We start from the raw sequence: 20166 nt of genomic DNA on the forward strand, positions 1-20166 counted from the left end.
TGACAACGTCTGAGGAACAGCAGGGGTGATAAATATGGGGAAATAGTTTTACTGTGTGTAATGACCCATCCACTCCCAGTCTTTATTCAAGCCTAAGTTAATTGTATCCAGTTTGCAAATTAATTCCAATTCAGCAGTCTCTCGTTGGAGTCAGTTTTTGAAGTTTTTTTGTTGAAGAATTGCCACTTTTAGGTCTGTAATTGAGTGACCAAAGAGATTGAAGTGTTCTCCGACTGGTTTTTGAATGTTATAATTCTTGATGTCTGATTTGTGTCCGTTTATTCTTTTACGTAGTAACTGTCCAATTTTGCCAATGTACATGGCAGAGGGGCATTGCTGGTACATGGTCACATAAACACCACCCTTTACTGGAAACCTACTGACCGCTATGCCTACCTACATGCCTCCAGCTTTCATCCAGACCACACCACACGATCTATTGTCTACAGCCAAGCTCTACGATACAACCGCATTTGGTCCAACCCCTCAGACAAAGACAAACACCTACATGATCTCTATCAAGCGTTCTTACAACTACAATACCCACCTGCTGAAGTGAAGAAACAGACTGACAGAGCCAGAAGAGTACCCAGAAGTTACCTACTACAGGACAGGCCCAACAAAGAAAATAACAGAACACCACTAGCCATCACCTTCAGCCCCCAACTAAAACCTCTCCAAAGCATCCTCAAGGATCTACAACTTATCCTGAAGGACGACCCATCACTCTCACAGATCGTGGGAGACAGATCAGTCCTTGCTTCCAGACAGCCCCACAACCTGAAGCAAATACTCACCAGCAACCACAAACCACACAAGAGAACCACTAACCCAGGAACCTATCCTTGCAACAAAGCCCGTTGCCAACTGTGTCCACATATCTATTCAGGAGACACCATCATAGGGCCTAATCACATCAGCCACACTATCAGAGACTTGTTCACCAGCACATCTACCAATGTGATATATGCCATCATGTGCCAGCAATGCCCCTCTACCATGTATATGTACCCACCCCTCACTCCTATACCACACCCCCTTCCTCTTCTACCCCCACTGTACCCACCCCTCACTCCTATACCGCACCCCTATCCTCTCCTACCCCCACTGTACCCACCCCTCACACGTACACCGCACACCCTTCCTCTCCTACCCCCACTGTACCCACCCCTCACTCCTATACCACACCCCCTTCCTCTTCTACCCCCACTGTACCCACCCCACTCCTATACCACACCCCCTTCCTCTCCTATCCCCACTGTACCCACCTCTCAGCCCTATACCGCACCCCCTTTCCTCTCCTACCCCCACTGTACCCACCCCTCAGCCCTATACAGCACCCCCTTCCTCTCCTACCTCCGCTGTACCCACCCCTGAGCCCTATACTGCACCCCCTTTCCTCTCCTACCCCCACTGTACCCACCCCTCATTCCTATACCGCACCCCCTTCCTCTCCTACCCCCACTGTACCCACCCCTCACTCCTATACCGCACCCCCTTCTTCAGCTACCCGCACTGTACCCACCCCACTCCTATACCGCACCCCCTTCCTTTCCTACCCCCGCTGTACCCACCCCTCACTCCTATACCGCACCCCCTTCTTCAGTTACCCGCACTGTACCCACCCCACTCCTATACCGCACCCCCTTCCTCTTCTACCCCCACTGTACCCACCCCTCACTCCTATACTGCACCCCCTTCCTCTCCTATCCCCACTGTACCCACCCCTCACTCCTATACCGCACCCCCTTCCTCTCCTACCCCCGCTGTACCCACCCCTGAGCCGTATACCGCACCCCCTTCCTCTACTACCCCCGCTGTACCCACCCCTGAGCCGTATACCGCACCCCCTTCCTCTACTACCCCCGCTGTACCCACCCCTGAGCCGTATACCGCACCCCCTTTCCTCTACTACCCCCGCTGTACCCACCCCTGAGCCGTATACCACACCCCCTTTCCTCTCCTACCCCCGCTGTACCCACCCCTCAGCCCTATACCGCACCCCCTTCCTCTACTACCCCCGCTGTACCCACCCCTGAGCCGTATACCGCACCCCCTTTCCTCTACTACCCCCGCTGTACCCACCCCTCAGCCCTATACCGCACCCCCTTCCTCTCCTATCCCCACTGTACCCACCCCTCACTCCTATACCGCACCCCCTTCTTCAGTTACCCCCACTGTCCCCACCCCACTCCTATACCGCACCCCCTTCCTCTCCTACCCCCACTGTACCCACCCCTCAGCCCTATACCGCACCCGCTTCCTCTCCTACCCCCGCTGTACCCACCTGTCAGCCCTATACCGCACCCCCTTTCCTCTCCTACCCCACTGTACCCACCTCTCAGCCCTATACTGCACCCCCTTCCTCTACTACCCCCGCTGTACCCACCCCTCAGCCCTATACCGCACCCCCTTTCCTCTCCTACCCCCGCTGTACCCACCCCTCAGCCCTATACCGCACCCGCTTCCTCTCCTACCCCCACTGTACCCATTCTTACACCGCCGAGCCCGTTCCTCTGCTGCCCCACAGCACAAGCACCCACACCCGCTTCTCTCCGCCAGCGCCGCCCACACGCGTTCTCCCCACTGTCCCGACCACGCCGCTGCTCTGCGCTGCCCTGGCAGGCCCCCTGCCCTGCCTCCATAAAAGGGAGCGCCGTGCGCCTGCTCGCGGCTAGGGCTCGCCTCTGCAGCGTCGTGACTGGCTGCCGCCCGTCCACACATACCCACCCCTGCCATGGCGAAGGAAGCGTCAGCTCCGCCGTCCCCCCTGAAAGGCGGGCGCCCTCCAGCAGGTAGGCGCCCCCGCTTTGCAAGGAAGCTGCTTGGTTTCCTCTGGCGGCTGCTCCCCGCGGTTGTGGTTGGGAAGAGGGGACGGGGACACACGCACACGCACACGCACACACACACGCTTGCGCGCGCCTCATCGTGTAATGTGCTCCGGGGGGGGTGGGGTCTCTCTCTCTCTCTCTCTCTCACACACACACACACCTCCCTACCTACCTCATTGTGTTCCCATGAGTGGGACCCCCGTCCCGTCGTGCAGGGTCCGGGATGCGGCGAGCGAGGGGTGAGACTCTCGCACCCCCTCCCCCCTCTTGGCCTTTGCGCACACCTGACGTTCAAACTCTGCCTGGCCGCGCAATTCTCCCTGCCTTTAGCAGCCCTTCGGCAGAATCTGGCCCCATGACCAGCTCTGCACGGCTGGTTCCTTTGGGGCTGTTGCTGCAGCTCCCCAGAGGGAGAGGGGTGTAACACAGCCAATGTGAGCGCCTGACAGGGTATCAGTGAAACTCTGTCGTGATCACCACTCACTTCTGGAAAGACCCACGCTCACACTTTCCTCCACCTCCTGTGTTCACCCGGGTTTGCTGCTATCCTGGGGTTTCTCCTGATGATGTTAATAACCAGATTCGACTTCTACAGATCTTTCTATTTGAGAATCCCAAAGTGCATTACAAGTCATATTTCAGAGTGGTAGCCGTGTTAGTCTGTATCAGCAAAAACAACAAGGAGTCCATTGTTTTTACAAGTCAGAGTGGACTTGCTCCTGTGAGGATGGAAGGAAATATTATGCCAGGGAGTTCAGCAGGTACTTTTTGAAGTGATTGGATTATTTTGGGTCCCTGTTTTGAAAAGCAGGCTGTGGTGCAGGCATCCAAAACTAGCAGCTGTCAAGATTGTATACCAGCTCTTAAGCAGAGCTGGGAATAGACTCAGTCCTGAGTCCCTGACTCTGGTGTGTTAAGAGCTTTCATCCCTTTTGAGTCCCTGTCTGCTGGTTTACATTTTCCTTTATTTAGAGACTAACTAATCTTTTAAAAATAAAAAAGGTGAATAACAATTCACACTGATGAAGAGAGTGTGTGGAGAGGCTGAAAGGTATACCATGACTTAGAATCTCCAAATTTGACAATGTCCATTTAAGGAATTACAGCCACTTTCTGGATTATTTTACCAAATTATAACCTAGATTTTACAAAGCCAAAGTTTGCACTAAAGTCCATGGGCATGTGCCTGAGCTACATCTACAGAATTGGGCCCTTAACATTTTATCAACACCCCTCTGTAGCTGTAGTATCCTTTAAAATGCAATAATGGTAGTAGAAGGCCTGGATCCTGCAATCTACTCTGCACAAGTGGATACTTGTATCTATGTAGCACCTCAGTGATTTCAGTGGAACCCATTGTGGGGATAAGAATACATCTGTGAACTTCTGATTTCAGGATTGAGGTCTTGGATTGCAAACTCTGTGACAGGCAGTTTGAAGGGTATAATACTTTTATAGCTGCTGTATAAATTCTGAGTAACACTTGTGTGTAAATTAAAGTTGTTTCTTTCCTCATGGATCTCCTCCTGTTTATCAGGTGAAATCACATGTGAGTGTTTGGGACTTCATAATCCGTTCCATAGTCCTGAATTGAAACTCAAACACTGGATTGTGGCAACTCTGAGAGGAGGAGCAGAGTGATGATAAACTTACTCAGGAATGTGATATAAAGGAATAACCAAAAAATGTGATTGATGCATTTAAATAACTATTAATTTGTCGTCTTTTTCAGCATATAACAGGAAACATATAAGTACTCTGAGATGTCATGTTAGATGGTGCCTTTGTTCACATAACCTGAAGATCATTAATGTGGTACTATATATAACTTCTCCTTTCAAGCAGTTATGATTTGTCATAATAATTGGCATTTATTTGGTGCTTTAAATATTCAAAGTTGTACAAACATTAACTAATCCCTATGTACATTAGCTAATTGTGTGAAGACCTACTGGACTTTGGAAAAATTTGTTCTGATTAGTACTCTATAGCTGCCCCACATGTTATTTCACACTAATTCCACATAATAAAAGTTCTGCAGTTTTTGGTTAAATATAAATTTATGATCAAAAGCTTCTTTTCTAAATCTACTAAGATTTCCCCCTCCTAATTAGTCAGTTAATGCACATTAGACACCAATAATTTACTAAACTTCATTTTTAAAATGCAAAATAATTTGTCTTTAAAAGCATATTCATTCTGAATGGTATATCTGTTTTTAGACTTGCAATTTACAAAATAATTGTACACAAGCAGATTTCTTCTTCTTCTTTTTTTTTTTTAAATGCCCTGGTATCTTGGGGTCCCTCCCTGTATTCCTTTAGCCTCTTCTTTCATGCAGTGGGCAGCTTTGTACAATATGTACATGCTTCTGCATATATATATTTGGAGCCTCACATCTCACTATTAAAACTTCAATGAAAATTATAAAAAAAAAAAAAAACCAAGGAGTCCTTATGACACCTTAGAGACTAACAAATTTATTTGGGCCTAGGCTTTCGTGGGCTAAAACCCACTTCAGCAGATGCATGTAGTGGAAAATACAGTAGGAAGATATATATACACAGAGAACATGAAAAAATGGGTATTGCCATACCAACTGTAACAAGACCAATCACTACAAAAGGTTTTTTTTTTTTTCTCCTGCTGATAATAGCCCACCTTAATTGATTGGTCTCATTACAGTTGGTATGGCAACACCCATTTTTTCATGTTCTCTGTGTATATATATCTTCCTACTGTATTTTCCACTGTATGCATCTGATGAAGTGGGTTTTAGCTCATGAAAGCTTATGCCCAAATAAATTTGTTAGTCTCTAAGGTGCCACAAGGACTCCTTGGTTTTTGGTTTTTTTGGAGGGGGGGCGGGGGGGGTGTTGTTTTTTTGTTTTGTTTTTTTGCTGATACAGAAGAACACTGCTACCACTCTGAAATGAAAATTATGTATCCTACTGTCAAAATATGTGATTTACAAATGCTTATTGTATATTTCTAGAGATGCAAACCACATAATTTGGATCTAGATTCAGATCTGATTTTTGGGCACCTCCAGTATTTTCCTTTCCTGCTTGTGCCATCCCCCAAAAACTATAGATCTGAAAGAAACTCTTGTCTTGGTTGTTTTGTTTTGTTTTTTTTTTAAATGCAGAATAGGAACCTTGCCATAAGATGAAACAACTAGATTAAATGAACCAAAAATCTATATTCAGCTTGTTCTTATTTACTTTGACAGTTATAAAATTTACAAATATTCTTGTGCACAGGAAGAAGGTATTTGCTTTGACAAGTTATCTGAAATATCTTTACATGCTCCTTCAAAAAGCTGAATTTGTCTGACATTGCTCAACACTTACATTGTCATTGTTAGGTCATCTGTAGCTTAATTAGTACTAATTGGTTTTGTGATTGGCAGGCATTTTAATAAATTATAATTAAGCTTGAAGGAACACTAGTGCATGATAAATATGCAGTTGATTCCTAGCTGCATTATAACTTGTACTATACACACAATTTTATTCTGGTGTATCTTGAGTAAATCATGTAAACAATCTTCCTGTTGTTAGTCATATGCTGTGTTGAAAACTGATGTAGAAGGACTCGACTTTTTAAAAAATAATAATAATCTATAAACAATTGCATCTAAGATTTCTCAGAAGGAATGCATGAGGGCAGCCAAATTTTAGAACCAGTATAGTTTCTATTCTGAAGAATAAGATTTCTTTTTTTTAATTATTATTATTTTTTTTTTTTTTAAGATTGCAATAGCTTGAACTTACTCTGGTCATGCTGTAGTCTATAGATAATCTTGGGTGGTTCTCTGGGTCTCATTTTTGTTTTCAACTTCCACCCACACTGCAGAAGAACCATAACAGAGAGTTCAAACTCTCTCTCTTGAGAGTTAATCTTTTATCTTATTACTATGTTTTCCTGAGTATATGTTGTGCAGTTTTTGGGTGTGTTTTTTTTTGGGGGGGGGTAAAACAAAACAAAATAAATCAACCTTGTGATGAACAATTCTGTAGCTGTTTAAGCTATTCACACAGTGTAAATTGTTTTCTAACAGTCAAATATGGAAGTAGGAGAGCTTCCAAAAAGCAAAAAAATGGAGCTGTTGAGAAAAATCCCAAGAACCCTGGAAAAGAGAAGACAAGGTATTTCATCTGCAGTTATGCCTTAATTTTACCCTGAAACATCAACAGCAAGTTGGATCAGGTTTCCAAAAAGAATAAAGCTTTACAGTTTTGAACAGTGCAATTAGCAAGCACTAAACTCTGCAGTATACAAATGAAAGGCAGATTTGAAGGTAATCTGAAAAGAAAAATAATTGGATTGTACCCATTTTTGCTTCTTTATAGTCTCCTTTTAAAAAGCTTTGTTTTATTTTAAATGATTAGGGGGCTTGAGAAAATGCCTGCCTTCAAATGAGAGACATAAAGACCTCAATCTGGTTAGTTTAACAAAAAGAAGAAAGAGGTGAGTTGATTATGATGCATAAGAACCTTCACAGGGAGAAAATTTCAGGTACTAAATACCTTTTTAATCTAGAGAAGAAAAACCTAACAAGAACCAGTTTCTGGAAGCTGAACCCTGACAAATTCAAATTAGAATAGGGCACAATTGTTTTTAACAGGGAGGGTGGTCACTGGAATCAACCATTAAGAGAAATGGTGGATTCTCCATCTCTTGATGTCTTCAGATTAACTAGACGCCTTTCTGGAAATTATGGTTTACCCAAAACACAAATTAAGCTTTAGCCAAACACAAGTTATTGGACTCCAATACAAGCATAACTTTAATAAATTTAGTGGCTTGTGACATAGAAGATGTCAGACTAGACAATCTAATGGTCCCTTCTGGCTGTAGCATATATAACTCTGTAAATCTATTTCTTTTTTCAGTGTTTTTAATATTAGAAAATCTGATCTTGTCTTTCTTTCCCTGAAACAATGGGTGCATCTGGAGGGAAATGGGGCTAAGGTAGCTTTAAGCACCCTCCTGACCCTGGGCTGTTCCAGGGGCTGGAGCGGCCCCCACTGTACCTTAGACAGCTCTGGGGGCCTATCTGTGTTACAACAGCTTCCTGAAGCTGCCATATGGGCCACAGAGCTGTATGTTGTAGCCCTGTCCCCAGAATGTCTCTTCCATCCCAGTCCTGTTCCTAGCATACCTTGTAAGTCCTAACTTAGTGCGGAGTTCTTGGAAGGCAGCCTTACAAATGTACTCCACTGTGACAGCACAGGAAGAATCTACCACAGCTGGAACTGGTGGTGGTAGCCACCCAGGTCCAAGCCCGCACAACCCCCTGGCTCTGGCCACTAGCCTAGACTGCTGCCCATGCGGCAACATCCACACTACTATATTTAGCTTGCTAGCTCAAACTGAGTTGTGTGTCTGCCTACCCACACTGGGAATCACACCTTCCAGCTGCAGCGTAGACATACCCTAAGAGACATCATACTCTAAGCCCAGAGAGACTTGTCCAAGGTGACATAGGAAGTCTATGTGACTGACCTGCCAAAACTTGGGTTTAATTGACACTAAATCTGATCTCTTTTAAAATCCTCTAATCTATAGTTTTTGTTTTATCATAACCCCTCCCCTCCCCCCCGCTGCTCTCAAAGCTGAGGAACAAATTGCTCCTAATTGTTTTGGCAGACCCACAGAAATCAGCATTGCACTTCCCTTGCTGGCTCTGAAGACCTTGAACTAAAACACTATTCCTGGAACTGGGCTGAGGTGACAGCATTGATTCTGGCACGCAGAACTAGTAAACAAAGAGCTAATTATAAAATCCATTAGAAACTGGAAAGAAATAAGTGATTACTGGAGTATATTTTACGCAGGGGATACTGAACTTTATTTTCAAGATGTAATTATGTAAAAGCTACAAATAAGAGGTCTCATTTTTTATCAATAAAAATTATAAAACATTTTAAAGTAGCTGTTTCATAATGCATACATGTTAACTTGTTCAGGAAACTTAAGCGTCATAATAAATGGAGCAAAGACTGCCCCTCATTCACAGAGAATAATCCAGTGATTTAGGGAAAGAGGAGGACAGTGTGGCTTGGAGGGCTGATAATGTCTTAGGCAGTCTTTACCCTCTAGATCACTGGTTCAAATGTGGCTCAGGTTGGTGGTGGTATAATCACTACCATCTGACACCTGTAAAGTGGCCTACATGAATTGAGTTTGTCCTGAGTCTAGCTCCTACTGGACTCATAACAGGGGTCTCATCACAGTGGGCACTCAGGTTGGCAGTCTTAGCCAAGAGACTGAGGAGGCTTGGAGATGGGACTATTCATTCTAAAGGTGGCCTCTCCGGGTCAGGGTTTGGCCCAGTTGTAGGGCAACAGCATCTGTGATATATATGTCCTGTTAAAAGAGGACTTCAACTGTCAGACATCTTTCATGAGAAATAAATTCATGCAATTTCCCTAAATCTCGCCATTTAAAATCTATCTAGAGAATGACTACTTTAAATATCTTTAGTAGGTGAAAGTTAAAAAAATTTAATGGCAGATAACTTAGGGGCCTAATTGTGTAACTTTGTACTGTGATTAGTCTCCTTGGAATTTGCAGTCTCAGAGGGTAGTAGGATCTGGTTCTTGGTTGGTATGTCTATTTGTTGAAGTATTTTAAATTCACCATTGGTAAGTTCACTTGTTACTGCTGCATCTACAGAATAAACAAACCTAGCTGTAGTTACATCTTCGCGTTCAGGTGAGAATTGTCTTTTAATGTGGCTAGTTCAATGTAGGTAGCAACAGACAAATAATCAGTCCTAGTCTTCCCCTGATGGATGTCTCTGCAAATGGGAACACTGTAGACTCAACTGAAAATGCTTCAGATACGTGCACTTTCTGATAGATAAACTTTAGTATCATCAAATCTGTGTGAAATCCACAATTTTTTTTTTGAGAATTTCACACAAATATTGTTGCCATTTAAATTCATAGGACTTCACAGCCTCTAAATCTTGGTTTAATCTGAATTTTGATAAAATGTCTATGCATTGGAAAAATGCAAACAATAAGGTTTTTGATGTAAAAGTCATCTGAGCTTGACAATAGACCTATTTTCAAATTAAAGTGGACCTTTTTATTTTTTAGTTCTAAAAATATTAGTAATGTTTTCCATAATAATGGACCCAGTTTTGAGATGGGGCGGGGGGGGGAAGAGTAAAATTTTAAACTGAGGGTACATCTACATTGTAATAAAAATACCCATGACATCAAGTCTCAGGGGCCAGGTCAATGGACTCGGGCTGTGGGGCTAAAATTGCAGTTTATACACGGGGGCTCTATGTGGAGCCCAGGCTCTGAGACATCATGAGGGTGAGTGGTTACAGAGCCTGGTCTCCATGCTAAGCCCCAACATGTACACTCCAGTTTTTAGCCCTGCAGCTCAAGCCCTGCAAGCTTGAGTCAGCTGACCTGGGCCAGCCCTGGCCGTGCCATATGTCTTTTATTGCAGTGTAGACTTGTGACTTCCTGAAACATTTCTAGGTATCAGTGAAACTGCCCAGCAACATACAAAGAAATGTATTCCTCATCAAAGAGGCCTTCTGGGGGATCAGGCACCATGGAAAAGTATTATCTTGTTTCTAGTTTCCTGTTACCAAGTACAAATTGAGAGGGAAAACTATGTACCTGGCAATTATAGGGAGATGATCGTAAACTCTTATTTTTTCCCCCCTATATCATAGAGCAAAGTTACAGCTGAATCACAAAGGCTATGTTGTTTATATCCTTACTTTTATTCTCAAAGTTTCTTTTAAGTCATTTGGGGAGACAAAAATCCTGAAAAAAATCTGTCTTTTGCTTTGCAGCTCAATTGTTAGTGTTACAAAAATGCAAAATATGGGTGTCTTACTAGCCGATGCACTGGAGAAAGTAAGTATATGTAGTGGAATAGGGCACACATGCCTGTTTAGTCTTATAAAGAAATGCTGACAAGGTGTTATAACATAAAATTGATTTACCATAACTGCTGTAATTTAATGGATGTGGGACTATGTCCTGGATTCAACTAGGTATTTAAAAAAATTATTCTACAAATTAATTGCTGAGAGGTTTTGTTTTTCTATGGGGGCTATGGTATTTCTAAAATGATAATTTACCAAGATGCAACTTTGAACTCTCTTCTCTACTCCACTGTGACTGTTAATAGAACACAAATATTTTGGGTATAACAAGACACGGTATAGTTTGAAGTTTTTAAAAGGGCCACATTAATTTCAGATTTATTAAAAACTTGGGGAAAATAACTGAGGGTGGTTCTGAAAGTCAATGGCAGAGCTGGGAATAAATCCAGATCTTCTGGATTCTAGTCCTGTGCGTTAACCACAAGATTAATTTAACTGAGCTAAGTGTTTAATTTAATTCAACTCAGATGAGCACAAGCAAGGAGATCACCTATATGAAACAGCTGAGGGAAGTTCACAATGTTATAAGGACAGGTGCCCATCAGCCCTGATAAGTTTCAAACAAAGCTACAGCAAAATAGACACAAGGAAGTCAAGACAGTGTCAGCAAAACAGCCACAGGTGATCCTCTTGGGCATCACACACAACATACATTAGAAGAAGCCCCAGCACTGTCCAATAGCCCATGCCACCATCGTGGCTGAGGACTAATGTGAGACTTTGGAGATTCCAGTGCTGTTTCCTGACCTCTGCCTTTGCAGATACTCCCATGGTACTGCAGTTCTCTGCCAGACTGTTATGAATGGGACATCTTTCCTGTCAGTTTTGGTTGCAATCCACAGCAACATCCAGTGCATTTCATAGTGATCCACTGTAGGACTCCACTTGCAGTTTACACATTTTGAGTGAACCCGTTTTACAAGCTGCTTCTTAACTTGCACTCCCATTACATACGATTTTAAAGATTCTGCCTATATTCCACAAACACATGATGTCATTAAAGTCCTAAGCCTGAGACAATTCCATTCTTAGTTTTGCCTAGCGCTTACTGAAGCCTCAGTTAAATACATTTTCAGCATATAAATATTGTATGTAACATTAATTCATTGGATCAGATTCCTGGTGTGGGACATGCTCAGCAAAGTCACATCAGAGATTAAATTAGCTCAGAATTTATTTTTTCCTTTTTTTAAAACTAGCAGTACACATGGCTCTCCATTCTCCTCCCCTCTCTTTTTCCTCCCAATCTCCTAACTCCTCTATTCTAACTTAGCATTTCTTCCACTCTCTCTGACCTCCCAGATTCTTCAGACATGCAGTTTTCTCCAGGATCGGGAAGAGGTTCTCAGATATCACAATGGGCTAGTGTTGTAACAACTGGAACTTGGAAAGATTCAGAGTGACTTTAACAGCAGCTGGAATGCTGATTGGTTCTGCTTGGCACCCCTTATAGTTGTGTGTGTGTGTCTCTCTCTCTCTCTCTTCTTCCCCCCCTTCCCCCCCCCAGTCATTTATTTACATGTTAACCAGGCTGAAGTAACTTTGACACTGGTATGTATGCAGTGTAGTTGGTGACAACTAGGTGGGAGTCTTTCACTGCTAGTCAAATACATGGAGCTGCTATGTCTCCAGTTTATACTGTTCATTTCAATGGCAGACACTTAAGATTGGTCTGCTAAAATATAAAAGCTTTTAAAAAAAATCTTTGTGTCAAGATGAAATTCAGCAGAAAAATAGCAAGAAAAAGTGTTTTTCTGTTGTGACTTTTTTCTTTTAATCTTTCAGATCAGCCATAAATTTCCTGCAGCAGCAGCACAAGTGGCTCATCAAAAGCCACGACCAGCCCTGGAGAAGAGTATATGGCCCAAAAGAATTTACATCATCCAACAACCCCGGAAATGTTAAGATATAAAGCAAAATAGTCATGTCTGCTTGACAGTGAGCTCGTCTAACCACAATCTGCTATTAAATGCTATTTGCAAAAGGACCAAAACATAGGGAAATAGTTGCTGGCTGAACTGTATTGTATTTTTCTTCCATTTCTGGCAATAAAACACTTCATAAGTATACTGATTTCTTGTTACATGGCTTCATTCACCTGACTTTGTAGAATCTTCTATCTTTTCATGAAATTTTCAGAGAATCATATCACACAAATCTGAGTTGGAAAAGAAAACCATTTCTTTTCTATCTAGTCCATCCCCCGCACTGGCAAAGGATTGTTCCCTGCACTGTAGGGCGACTCATGTCTTGATAACAAGTCCTGTGTAAAGGATAATGGGTGGTGCTGCTCCAGAAGCACAGTTCTCAGCCCCTATCTGGTGCCAGGGTGGGTAGTGAAGCAGTAATTTGCCCAAGATGTAGGGTTGGTACAAATTATTTCCCCAGCACAGCTCTTCCCACTCCCAACCCAACTGGAAGGGAGGAGAAGTAGTAGTCCTATAGAGGCTGTTTTTCTTTATTGTACCAGCAGCATTGCACCCCATAATATGGGTAGCCAGCTCAGGAGAGTGAGCACGTTGTACCTCCTTACTTGCATGCATGGGAGTGTTGGGCCACAGCATGTCCCAGTGTTCCTAGATGTCTGCTTCATGTTTCTAAAAAAGTCTCCTCATAGTAGTTGTATGAGGAGAGGAACGGCAGGAACATGGCTCTAACTATTTTGTTGGTAATTGATGTATTAAGAAATTGTCTTTGAAAATAGTTTGTCAGTGTAGTTGTGCCACCAGTCTCCTAGTTTACTACTTCTGTGGGTGAGGGAGACAAGCTTTCAGGCTCAGACAGGTGACTTGGGAAAGATCTCTGTGTAAGCTCAAAAGCTTCTCTCTCTCTCACCAACTGAAGTTGGTCCAATAAAAGACATTACCTCACCCACCTTATCTATTTAATATCCTGGGACCAAAACAGCTACAATAACACTAGTTAGCAACAAGATGTTTTCCTTAAGATTCCCCATCATTGCAACCCTGCGGTATTTTTCTGCTTCCAGTAGCAATGATGGTAGTGTAGATTGGCCAGTGGTGTCTTTACTACAATGTCATCTTGACTTGCTCTGAGCAGATAACCAGGTGGCTTAAAAAAATGGAAGGCTGCCAACTCTTTTTCTATACTACAGTTCTCATGGTTGCTAACATCAGTAGAACCAATGGTGGGAAGTTTTAGAGGAAAATGGTTCCGTGTAAACACTGACAGGACATAACTTTGTATTAAATAATCTGAGACATTTAAAAATGTGACTACCTGACCTCCAGAATATATATTATAGGTGGCACAGGCAGTTAGTGACTCTACTTAGGATTGTCCTATACTTTCCATTATAAGATCCTGTTTTCAGTTGCTTAAACTTTACTGGACTTCAACCATTTAGGCAGAAATCTTCCATCCTGGGTGTCTGCCTTTGCCTAAATTATATATATTTTAATTTCAGCAAAAATTATTCAATCATTTTTTCAGAACAAGGTTAGGAGGAAATTTTTTGTTTTGCTCATGTGATAAAGTTTTTACAACTGTTTCATTGAGAAAGCTCTAGCACCTCTGTGCTTTGGAGCAAGGACTTTGAAATTTGGCTAGGGATAGAGAAGTTGTCCTGGTGTCCCTGTAGAAAATCTGCCCACATTTCACGAAGTTTGGAGCACCTGAAAATCTCTGTTCCTTCAGTTCCTTACCTACCTTTTCATTCTTGTATTAATCCCCAAGCTGCCAACCAGCAACAGCAGGAACCAGCTTGCACTCCACTTCCCATGACCATCTGTGGAAACAGACCATAGGAAGTTCAAGCTCAAGGGTTTGACAGCAGCCTCCTGGCTCCTGATTGGCACCCTGCCCTCTGTAAAGTGTCCAGACAACTGGGGTGGGCAATGTGGGCCACCACCCAGGGTGCTATGATCATGGGGAGTCTCAGTGTCCATAGGACCTGTATGTGTTTGTATCTGCATTGAAGGCTCCTGTAGCAAACTATGTACAGAGAGCGGGGCAGGGGGTGGGGCAATGCTCAATTTGTTCCGGGGCTTGCCAAGGCTGAGTCCCAGCACCTCTAGGCTTGGTGGTTCATAGCCCCAATACCTCTGGGCTTCTGATGAGCAGCTGCCGCTCAGCTCTGAAGGCAGCACTGCCGCCAGGAACAGCGCAGAAGTAAGGATGGCAATACCATAGCATGCCACTCTTGCATCTGTGCTGCTGCCGGTGGCAGTGTTGCCTTAACAGCTGGGTGCCGCCCGGCCAGCAGCTGCCACTCTCCAGCCACCCAACAAGTGCTTAATTTGTGACAGGGCTTCTTTCATTACAAAGGAAGTGTGGGGGGGGGGGTCTATGGGCAATGAAGCTATCTCAGGGCAGAGTCTGGGTCTCCCATGTGTGGGACACTTACAGGGAGCAGAGTCGGGGTTGCTGTGGCTTGTGCAGGCGGCTCAAGTATGCTCATTTCAGCCAATCCCCGGCTGAAGTGGGAATAGGGCCTGCTGAGCCCCTTCCCTGCCCTCCTCAGCCCAGAGCTCACAGACTGCAGAGGGAGCTACAGTAGAAGCCAACCTGACCAAGATGCCACCTGCTCTCCCAGGGCCGCTGTTGCCCTAGCCCACAGCTTGTCAGGTAGCAGAGGCCCCGTGCCCTGAGGGGGGCTGGAGCCCAGAGCCCCCAGCCCAGACTCTATATTTGAAAATATAGAAAACCCTCAAAATATTTAAATAAATGGTATTCTAATCTTGTTCAACTGCAATTAAAACTGCAATTTTTAAAAAAATTTCTTGACAGCCCTAATATATATATTCACATTGAAAGAATTTTTAGGCTGCAAAGTTAAGCACTCAGATGTCAGGAAATGCCAGAATTAAGGTTGCTTATGCAACCTTAAATTGGTTCCTTTGTGCGTATGTATTATGATTAGGTTTGGCAGAAATCAATTTTTATTTTTTAAACCTTACTGTGATAGATATTCTTGAGTATTTTTTTCAATTGTATTGCTTTAAATTTTCACAGTTGTAGGACACTGCGGGTGTGGGGCCAGACAATTATTTGGTGACAGTAGACGTTGAGATTTATAACCATTAAAACAGAAACTGTGAACATCACATATCAAGAAATACAAAGTGAATATCCTTAAATCAAACTCTAAGAAGTTCTAAAGCAATATTTTTCTTAAGAACATAAGCACAGCCATACTGGGTCAGGCCAATGGTCCATCTAGCCCAGTATCCTGTCTTCTGACAGTGGCCGATGCCAGATCCTTCAGAGGGAATGAACAGGAAATTGCCTATCTGCAAATTTCAGTTTTTATTGATGGAAATATTTTTTCCTCAATTTGTGGCTGTACAGTGAAATTGACACTTACCCATAAAAAATCTAATCCCTACAAGCCTAATTATGATACAGTCTTTAATTACATTATCACAACTTTTTTTCCCCCCACAGGAGTCCTGTCTCATTCAGTACTCAGGATGGATGTATTCAGAAAATTTAAACTGCAGAACCCTGATAATGGAGCTATTTTCTGCAAGATCCTGGCCTCACAAATACAATAGATGTCAAGGAGCGCTCAGCTGTGACTATATAAAATGCTAATTCTCTGAAAAATTGGATCCTAGATTTTTCAAATGGGGCACTTAAAATTAGTGTACTCTATAGACATAAATATCTGAGCCTCATTTCCTCAGCTGTAAAATGGGGATAACAAACTACCTTATTATACAGGGATGTTGTGAAGATAAATTAATTTAACAGTTGTTAAGCACTCAGATACGATTACTGGAGGAAATCCTTAATTCTGAATTCAATGCAAGGTTTGAATAGCATGCAGTAAATGAGGCATAGGGCCACACCTTAAATAATGAGGGTAAAATAAAATATTGAATAGCTGCTCAGTGAGCAGCAACCATCCTGTGCACTGAATGAGGCTGGATCGGAGGGAGGAGGGAGAAATAGTGTGAGATCATATGTACAGGCAACCTTAATTCTGATACTTCCTAAGTTTTGAGTGCTAGACCTTGAAACCTTAATATTATTTTAATGTAGTCTTTATACATACTATATAGAATTTATAAGCATTTTAACAAAGTTACATTCTGTTCACACTAGTTCAGCTCACATTCTGAAGGGCCATTTTTTCCAACCTCCATGTAAGTTTTAAAGGTAACGTAGATCTGTCATTTTGGGAAGAGTTCTTGGCTTCTGTCTTGTCCCTCTTTTGTTTCCTTAATATGCGTCAGGTATTACTGATTATAAATAACTGAAATGTGTTGTGTGACCTCACTGTCTCTTTTTTGGTGGATGAGCATAAGCAGGCAGAGTTCATGGAATGATGATGACAGAGGCAGGAGCTCAGTAATGGCAGAGCATTTATTACTGGAAGAGGGTGCAGACAGGCAGCTCTCCAACTGCTGCTGCTGACTCCAAAAAATACATTCATTTCACTTTACACAGGCAGGAACCACCCCCTTACCTGACCTTTCACTCAGGTTACTTCCTCAGTCAAAGTCCTCCTTCCCCTCCCCTGCCCCTGAGAAGCCACACCCTTTAGAGGCTGTCTGTGGATGTGCCCCACACACAGACCCAGCCAGCACAGTATCTTGGTTAGTTACACACACACACACACACACACACACACCTCTGTAAGGTGAATCAGAAGCTTTTAATTTACTTTATATGTACTGTGACAAAGTTCCTTCTCTACATTGGTGGGTCTTGCACTTATAGGCTGATTTGCTCACCTTGGAGCTTCACGGCAGCCCTCAATTTGGCTGTTTTCGTGAACCCGCAGTCTAGGTCAACTCCTCCTGTGTCTGACCAGGAGTTGGGAGGTTTGGGGGGAATCCAGGCCCGCCCTCTACTCCGGGTTCCAGCCCAGGGACCCGTGGAATGCAGCTGTGTAGAGTGCCTCCTGGAACAGTTGTGCGACAGCTACAACTCCCTGGGCTACTTCCCCCATGGCCTCCTCCCAACACCTTCTTTATCCTGACCACAGGACCTTCCTCCTGGTGTCTGATAATGCTTGTACTTCTCAGGCCTCCAACAGTATGCATTCTCACTCTCAGCTCCTAGCGCCTCTTGCTCCTAGCTCGTTACATGCACACCACAAACTGAAGTGAGCTCCTTTTTAAACCCAGGTGCCCTGATTAGCCTGCCTTAATTGACTCTAGCAGCTTCTTGATGGCTGCAGGTGTTCTAATCAGCCTGTCTGTCTTAATTGTCTCCAGAAGGTTCCTGATTGTTCTGGAACCTTCCCTGTTACCTTACCCAGGGAAAGGGACCTACTTAACCTGGGGCTAATATATCTGCTTTCTATTACTCTTTGGCCCGATCCTGTCACAGTACGTTAATTATTGAGCTTATGAAGTAGCTACTTTGATTATACAGGGTACAGTTCTTGTGCTCTGTAGTCTGTGACTGATGAGTGGAAGTCTGTTTTACTAACTAGACCAGGGGTGGGCCGCCCACCAGCCATTTTAATCCGGCCCTTGAGTTCCCACTGGGGATCAGGGTCTGGGGTTTGCCCCGTTCCGGTGCTCCAGCCAGAAAGCAGGGTCGGAGGCCACTCCACGCAGCTCCCGGAAGCAGTGGCATGGCCCCGCTCCAGCTTCTATGCCTAGGGACAGGCCAGGAACGCAGCCAATGGGAGTTGCAGGGGCGGTGGCTGCGGACAGGGCAGCGTGCAGAGCTGCCTTGCCACGCCTCTGCATAGGAGCTGGGGAAGGGACATGCTGCTGCTTCCGGGAGTCGCTTGAGGTAAGTGCCACCTGGAGCCCACACCTTTGAGCCTCTCCCCATGCCCCAACCCTCTGCCCCAGCCCTGATCCCCCTCCTGCCCGCCGAACCCCTTGGTCCGAGCCCGGAGCATGCTCTTACACCCCAAACTCCTCATCCCCAGCTCCACTCCAGAGCCTGCACCCCCAACCAGAGCCCTCACTCCCCTCCTGAACCCCAACTCCAATTTTGTGAGCATTCTTGGCCCATCATACAATTTATATTTCCAGATGTGGTCCTTGGGCCAAAAAGTTTGCCCACCCCTAGACTAGACCCAAGTCTAAAATATAGCATACAAATTAATTAAAACTTTCTCAGATGGGTGAAATGATTCCATTAACACTGCAACAAAGCTAAAAGTAGCAACAGTGGACTTGGTGTAAAGTCAATGGAAAATACGGGATATCTACTGAAATAAAATGGCAATAAGATTTTGAGATTATTTAAAATGCTGTTTTCACCCTTCCTGATTCTGGGGGCAAATAATGGCTGAAGGGCTATTAAAGGGCCTCATCCCGAGAGGTGCTGAGCACTTGTAATTCCTACTGAAGTCAATGGGAGAAGCAGGTGCTCAGCACCTGTAGGCTCAGGCCCATAATGGGCTACTTGCATTCTGGCTCAAGGATGTCCTACCAAAATATATAATTGTCTGGGGGAAAGGAATATTTTCTCTTGGTTTGAGTGCCCCTTTCTCTTCCACCATAGGGAACAATTTTCCTTTGGAAAGAAGAACAAATAATGAAGCCTCTAGTTCAGGCCTTTTTTCAGCAGGCCCAATGGGGAGGCAGTCTAAGATGGCTTTTACTCCTGGGAGAATTCTGTACCACTGTGTCTGTGCAGAATTCATGTAAAGATTTTTTTTTCCCTCAGAGGAAAATACATTCTGCCCAGAAGTGATGCAGTTATGCCTTTCCCTCACCGGGGCTGCTGTGGCACCAGAACAGAGAGCAGCTGCTCCTGGTCAGGAGCAGCCCCAGCTGTGGATAGGGAAGAGAAGAGGCCCTGTTCCACACAGCACCCTGCCCATGGGGCCAGGTCAGGAGGCACAGGTTATGCGGGGACATTCGGCATATGGGGCTGTTGGGAAGGGGGGCACAAATTGGGTTTCAGAAGAGCTAGTGGTGGGGGACTGGGGTGGGAGCTGAGTGGAAGTTCAGGAACATGTGGACAGGGAGAGGGGAGCTGCTGAGTTGGGGTGCAGGGACACAGGAGGGGGGACAGGGATGCAGGGAGACAAGGGCAGATGTGCCTGACTGAATGAGAGGCTAGGGGTCAGCCAGGATCTGTATGGGGAAGGATCCCTAACAATCCCTTCCCCGCCCCCCAAAAAAACCCTGTTCCATACTTCTCCCACCCACACCCAACAACCCTCCAAGTTCACATTCAGGCTGCTTCCCAGAAATTACTTCCGTCTCCCCCACTCCTCTGTTACCCCTAACTCCTCCAAGCCTTTTACTGCTTCTGAGGGGTGTGAAAATATATATCTGTATTGTAATTTAAATGAATTATTACTCATTTAAGTTCTGTGTTAATATGCCTAGTAAGGAATCTATTTGTCAAAAATATTTCCTGAATCTTTTTTGTTGTCTGTATTGTTACAGACCTACTTGTCAACAGCTATTTTGAAATAAATTACCAAAATAATTGAAACTTGCATGATTATATTGTGTTGTT

General features: G+C 44.1%; 1 protein-coding gene across 2 annotated transcripts; it reads left to right on the forward strand.

Annotated features, from left to right (window-relative positions):
* The first annotated feature begins 2659 nt into the window (after nucleotides 1-2659).
* Nucleotides 2660-12831, forward strand: DAPL1 (death associated protein like 1). 2 transcript variants are annotated; one of them, XM_048869544.2, is made up of 4 exons: nucleotides 2660-2795; nucleotides 6895-6982; nucleotides 10663-10726; nucleotides 12544-12831. In XM_048869544.2, the coding sequence occupies exons 1-4, from the start codon at nucleotides 2738-2740 to the stop codon at nucleotides 12661-12663; spliced, it is 330 nt and encodes a 109-aa protein (XP_048725501.1). In that variant the 5' UTR covers nucleotides 2660-2737; the 3' UTR covers nucleotides 12664-12831. The 2 variants fall into 2 exon arrangements, with proteins under 2 accessions (XP_048725501.1, XP_048725503.1); XM_048869546.2 differs by lacking the exon at nucleotides 12544-12831 and adding an exon at nucleotides 12061-12537.
* The last annotated feature ends 7335 nt before the right edge of the window (nucleotides 12832-20166 follow it).

The sequence above is a fragment of the Caretta caretta genome, chromosome 11, assembly GCF_965140235.1.
Source record: "Caretta caretta isolate rCarCar2 chromosome 11, rCarCar1.hap1, whole genome shotgun sequence".
Lineage (NCBI taxonomy): Eukaryota > Metazoa > Chordata > Testudines > Cheloniidae > Caretta > Caretta caretta.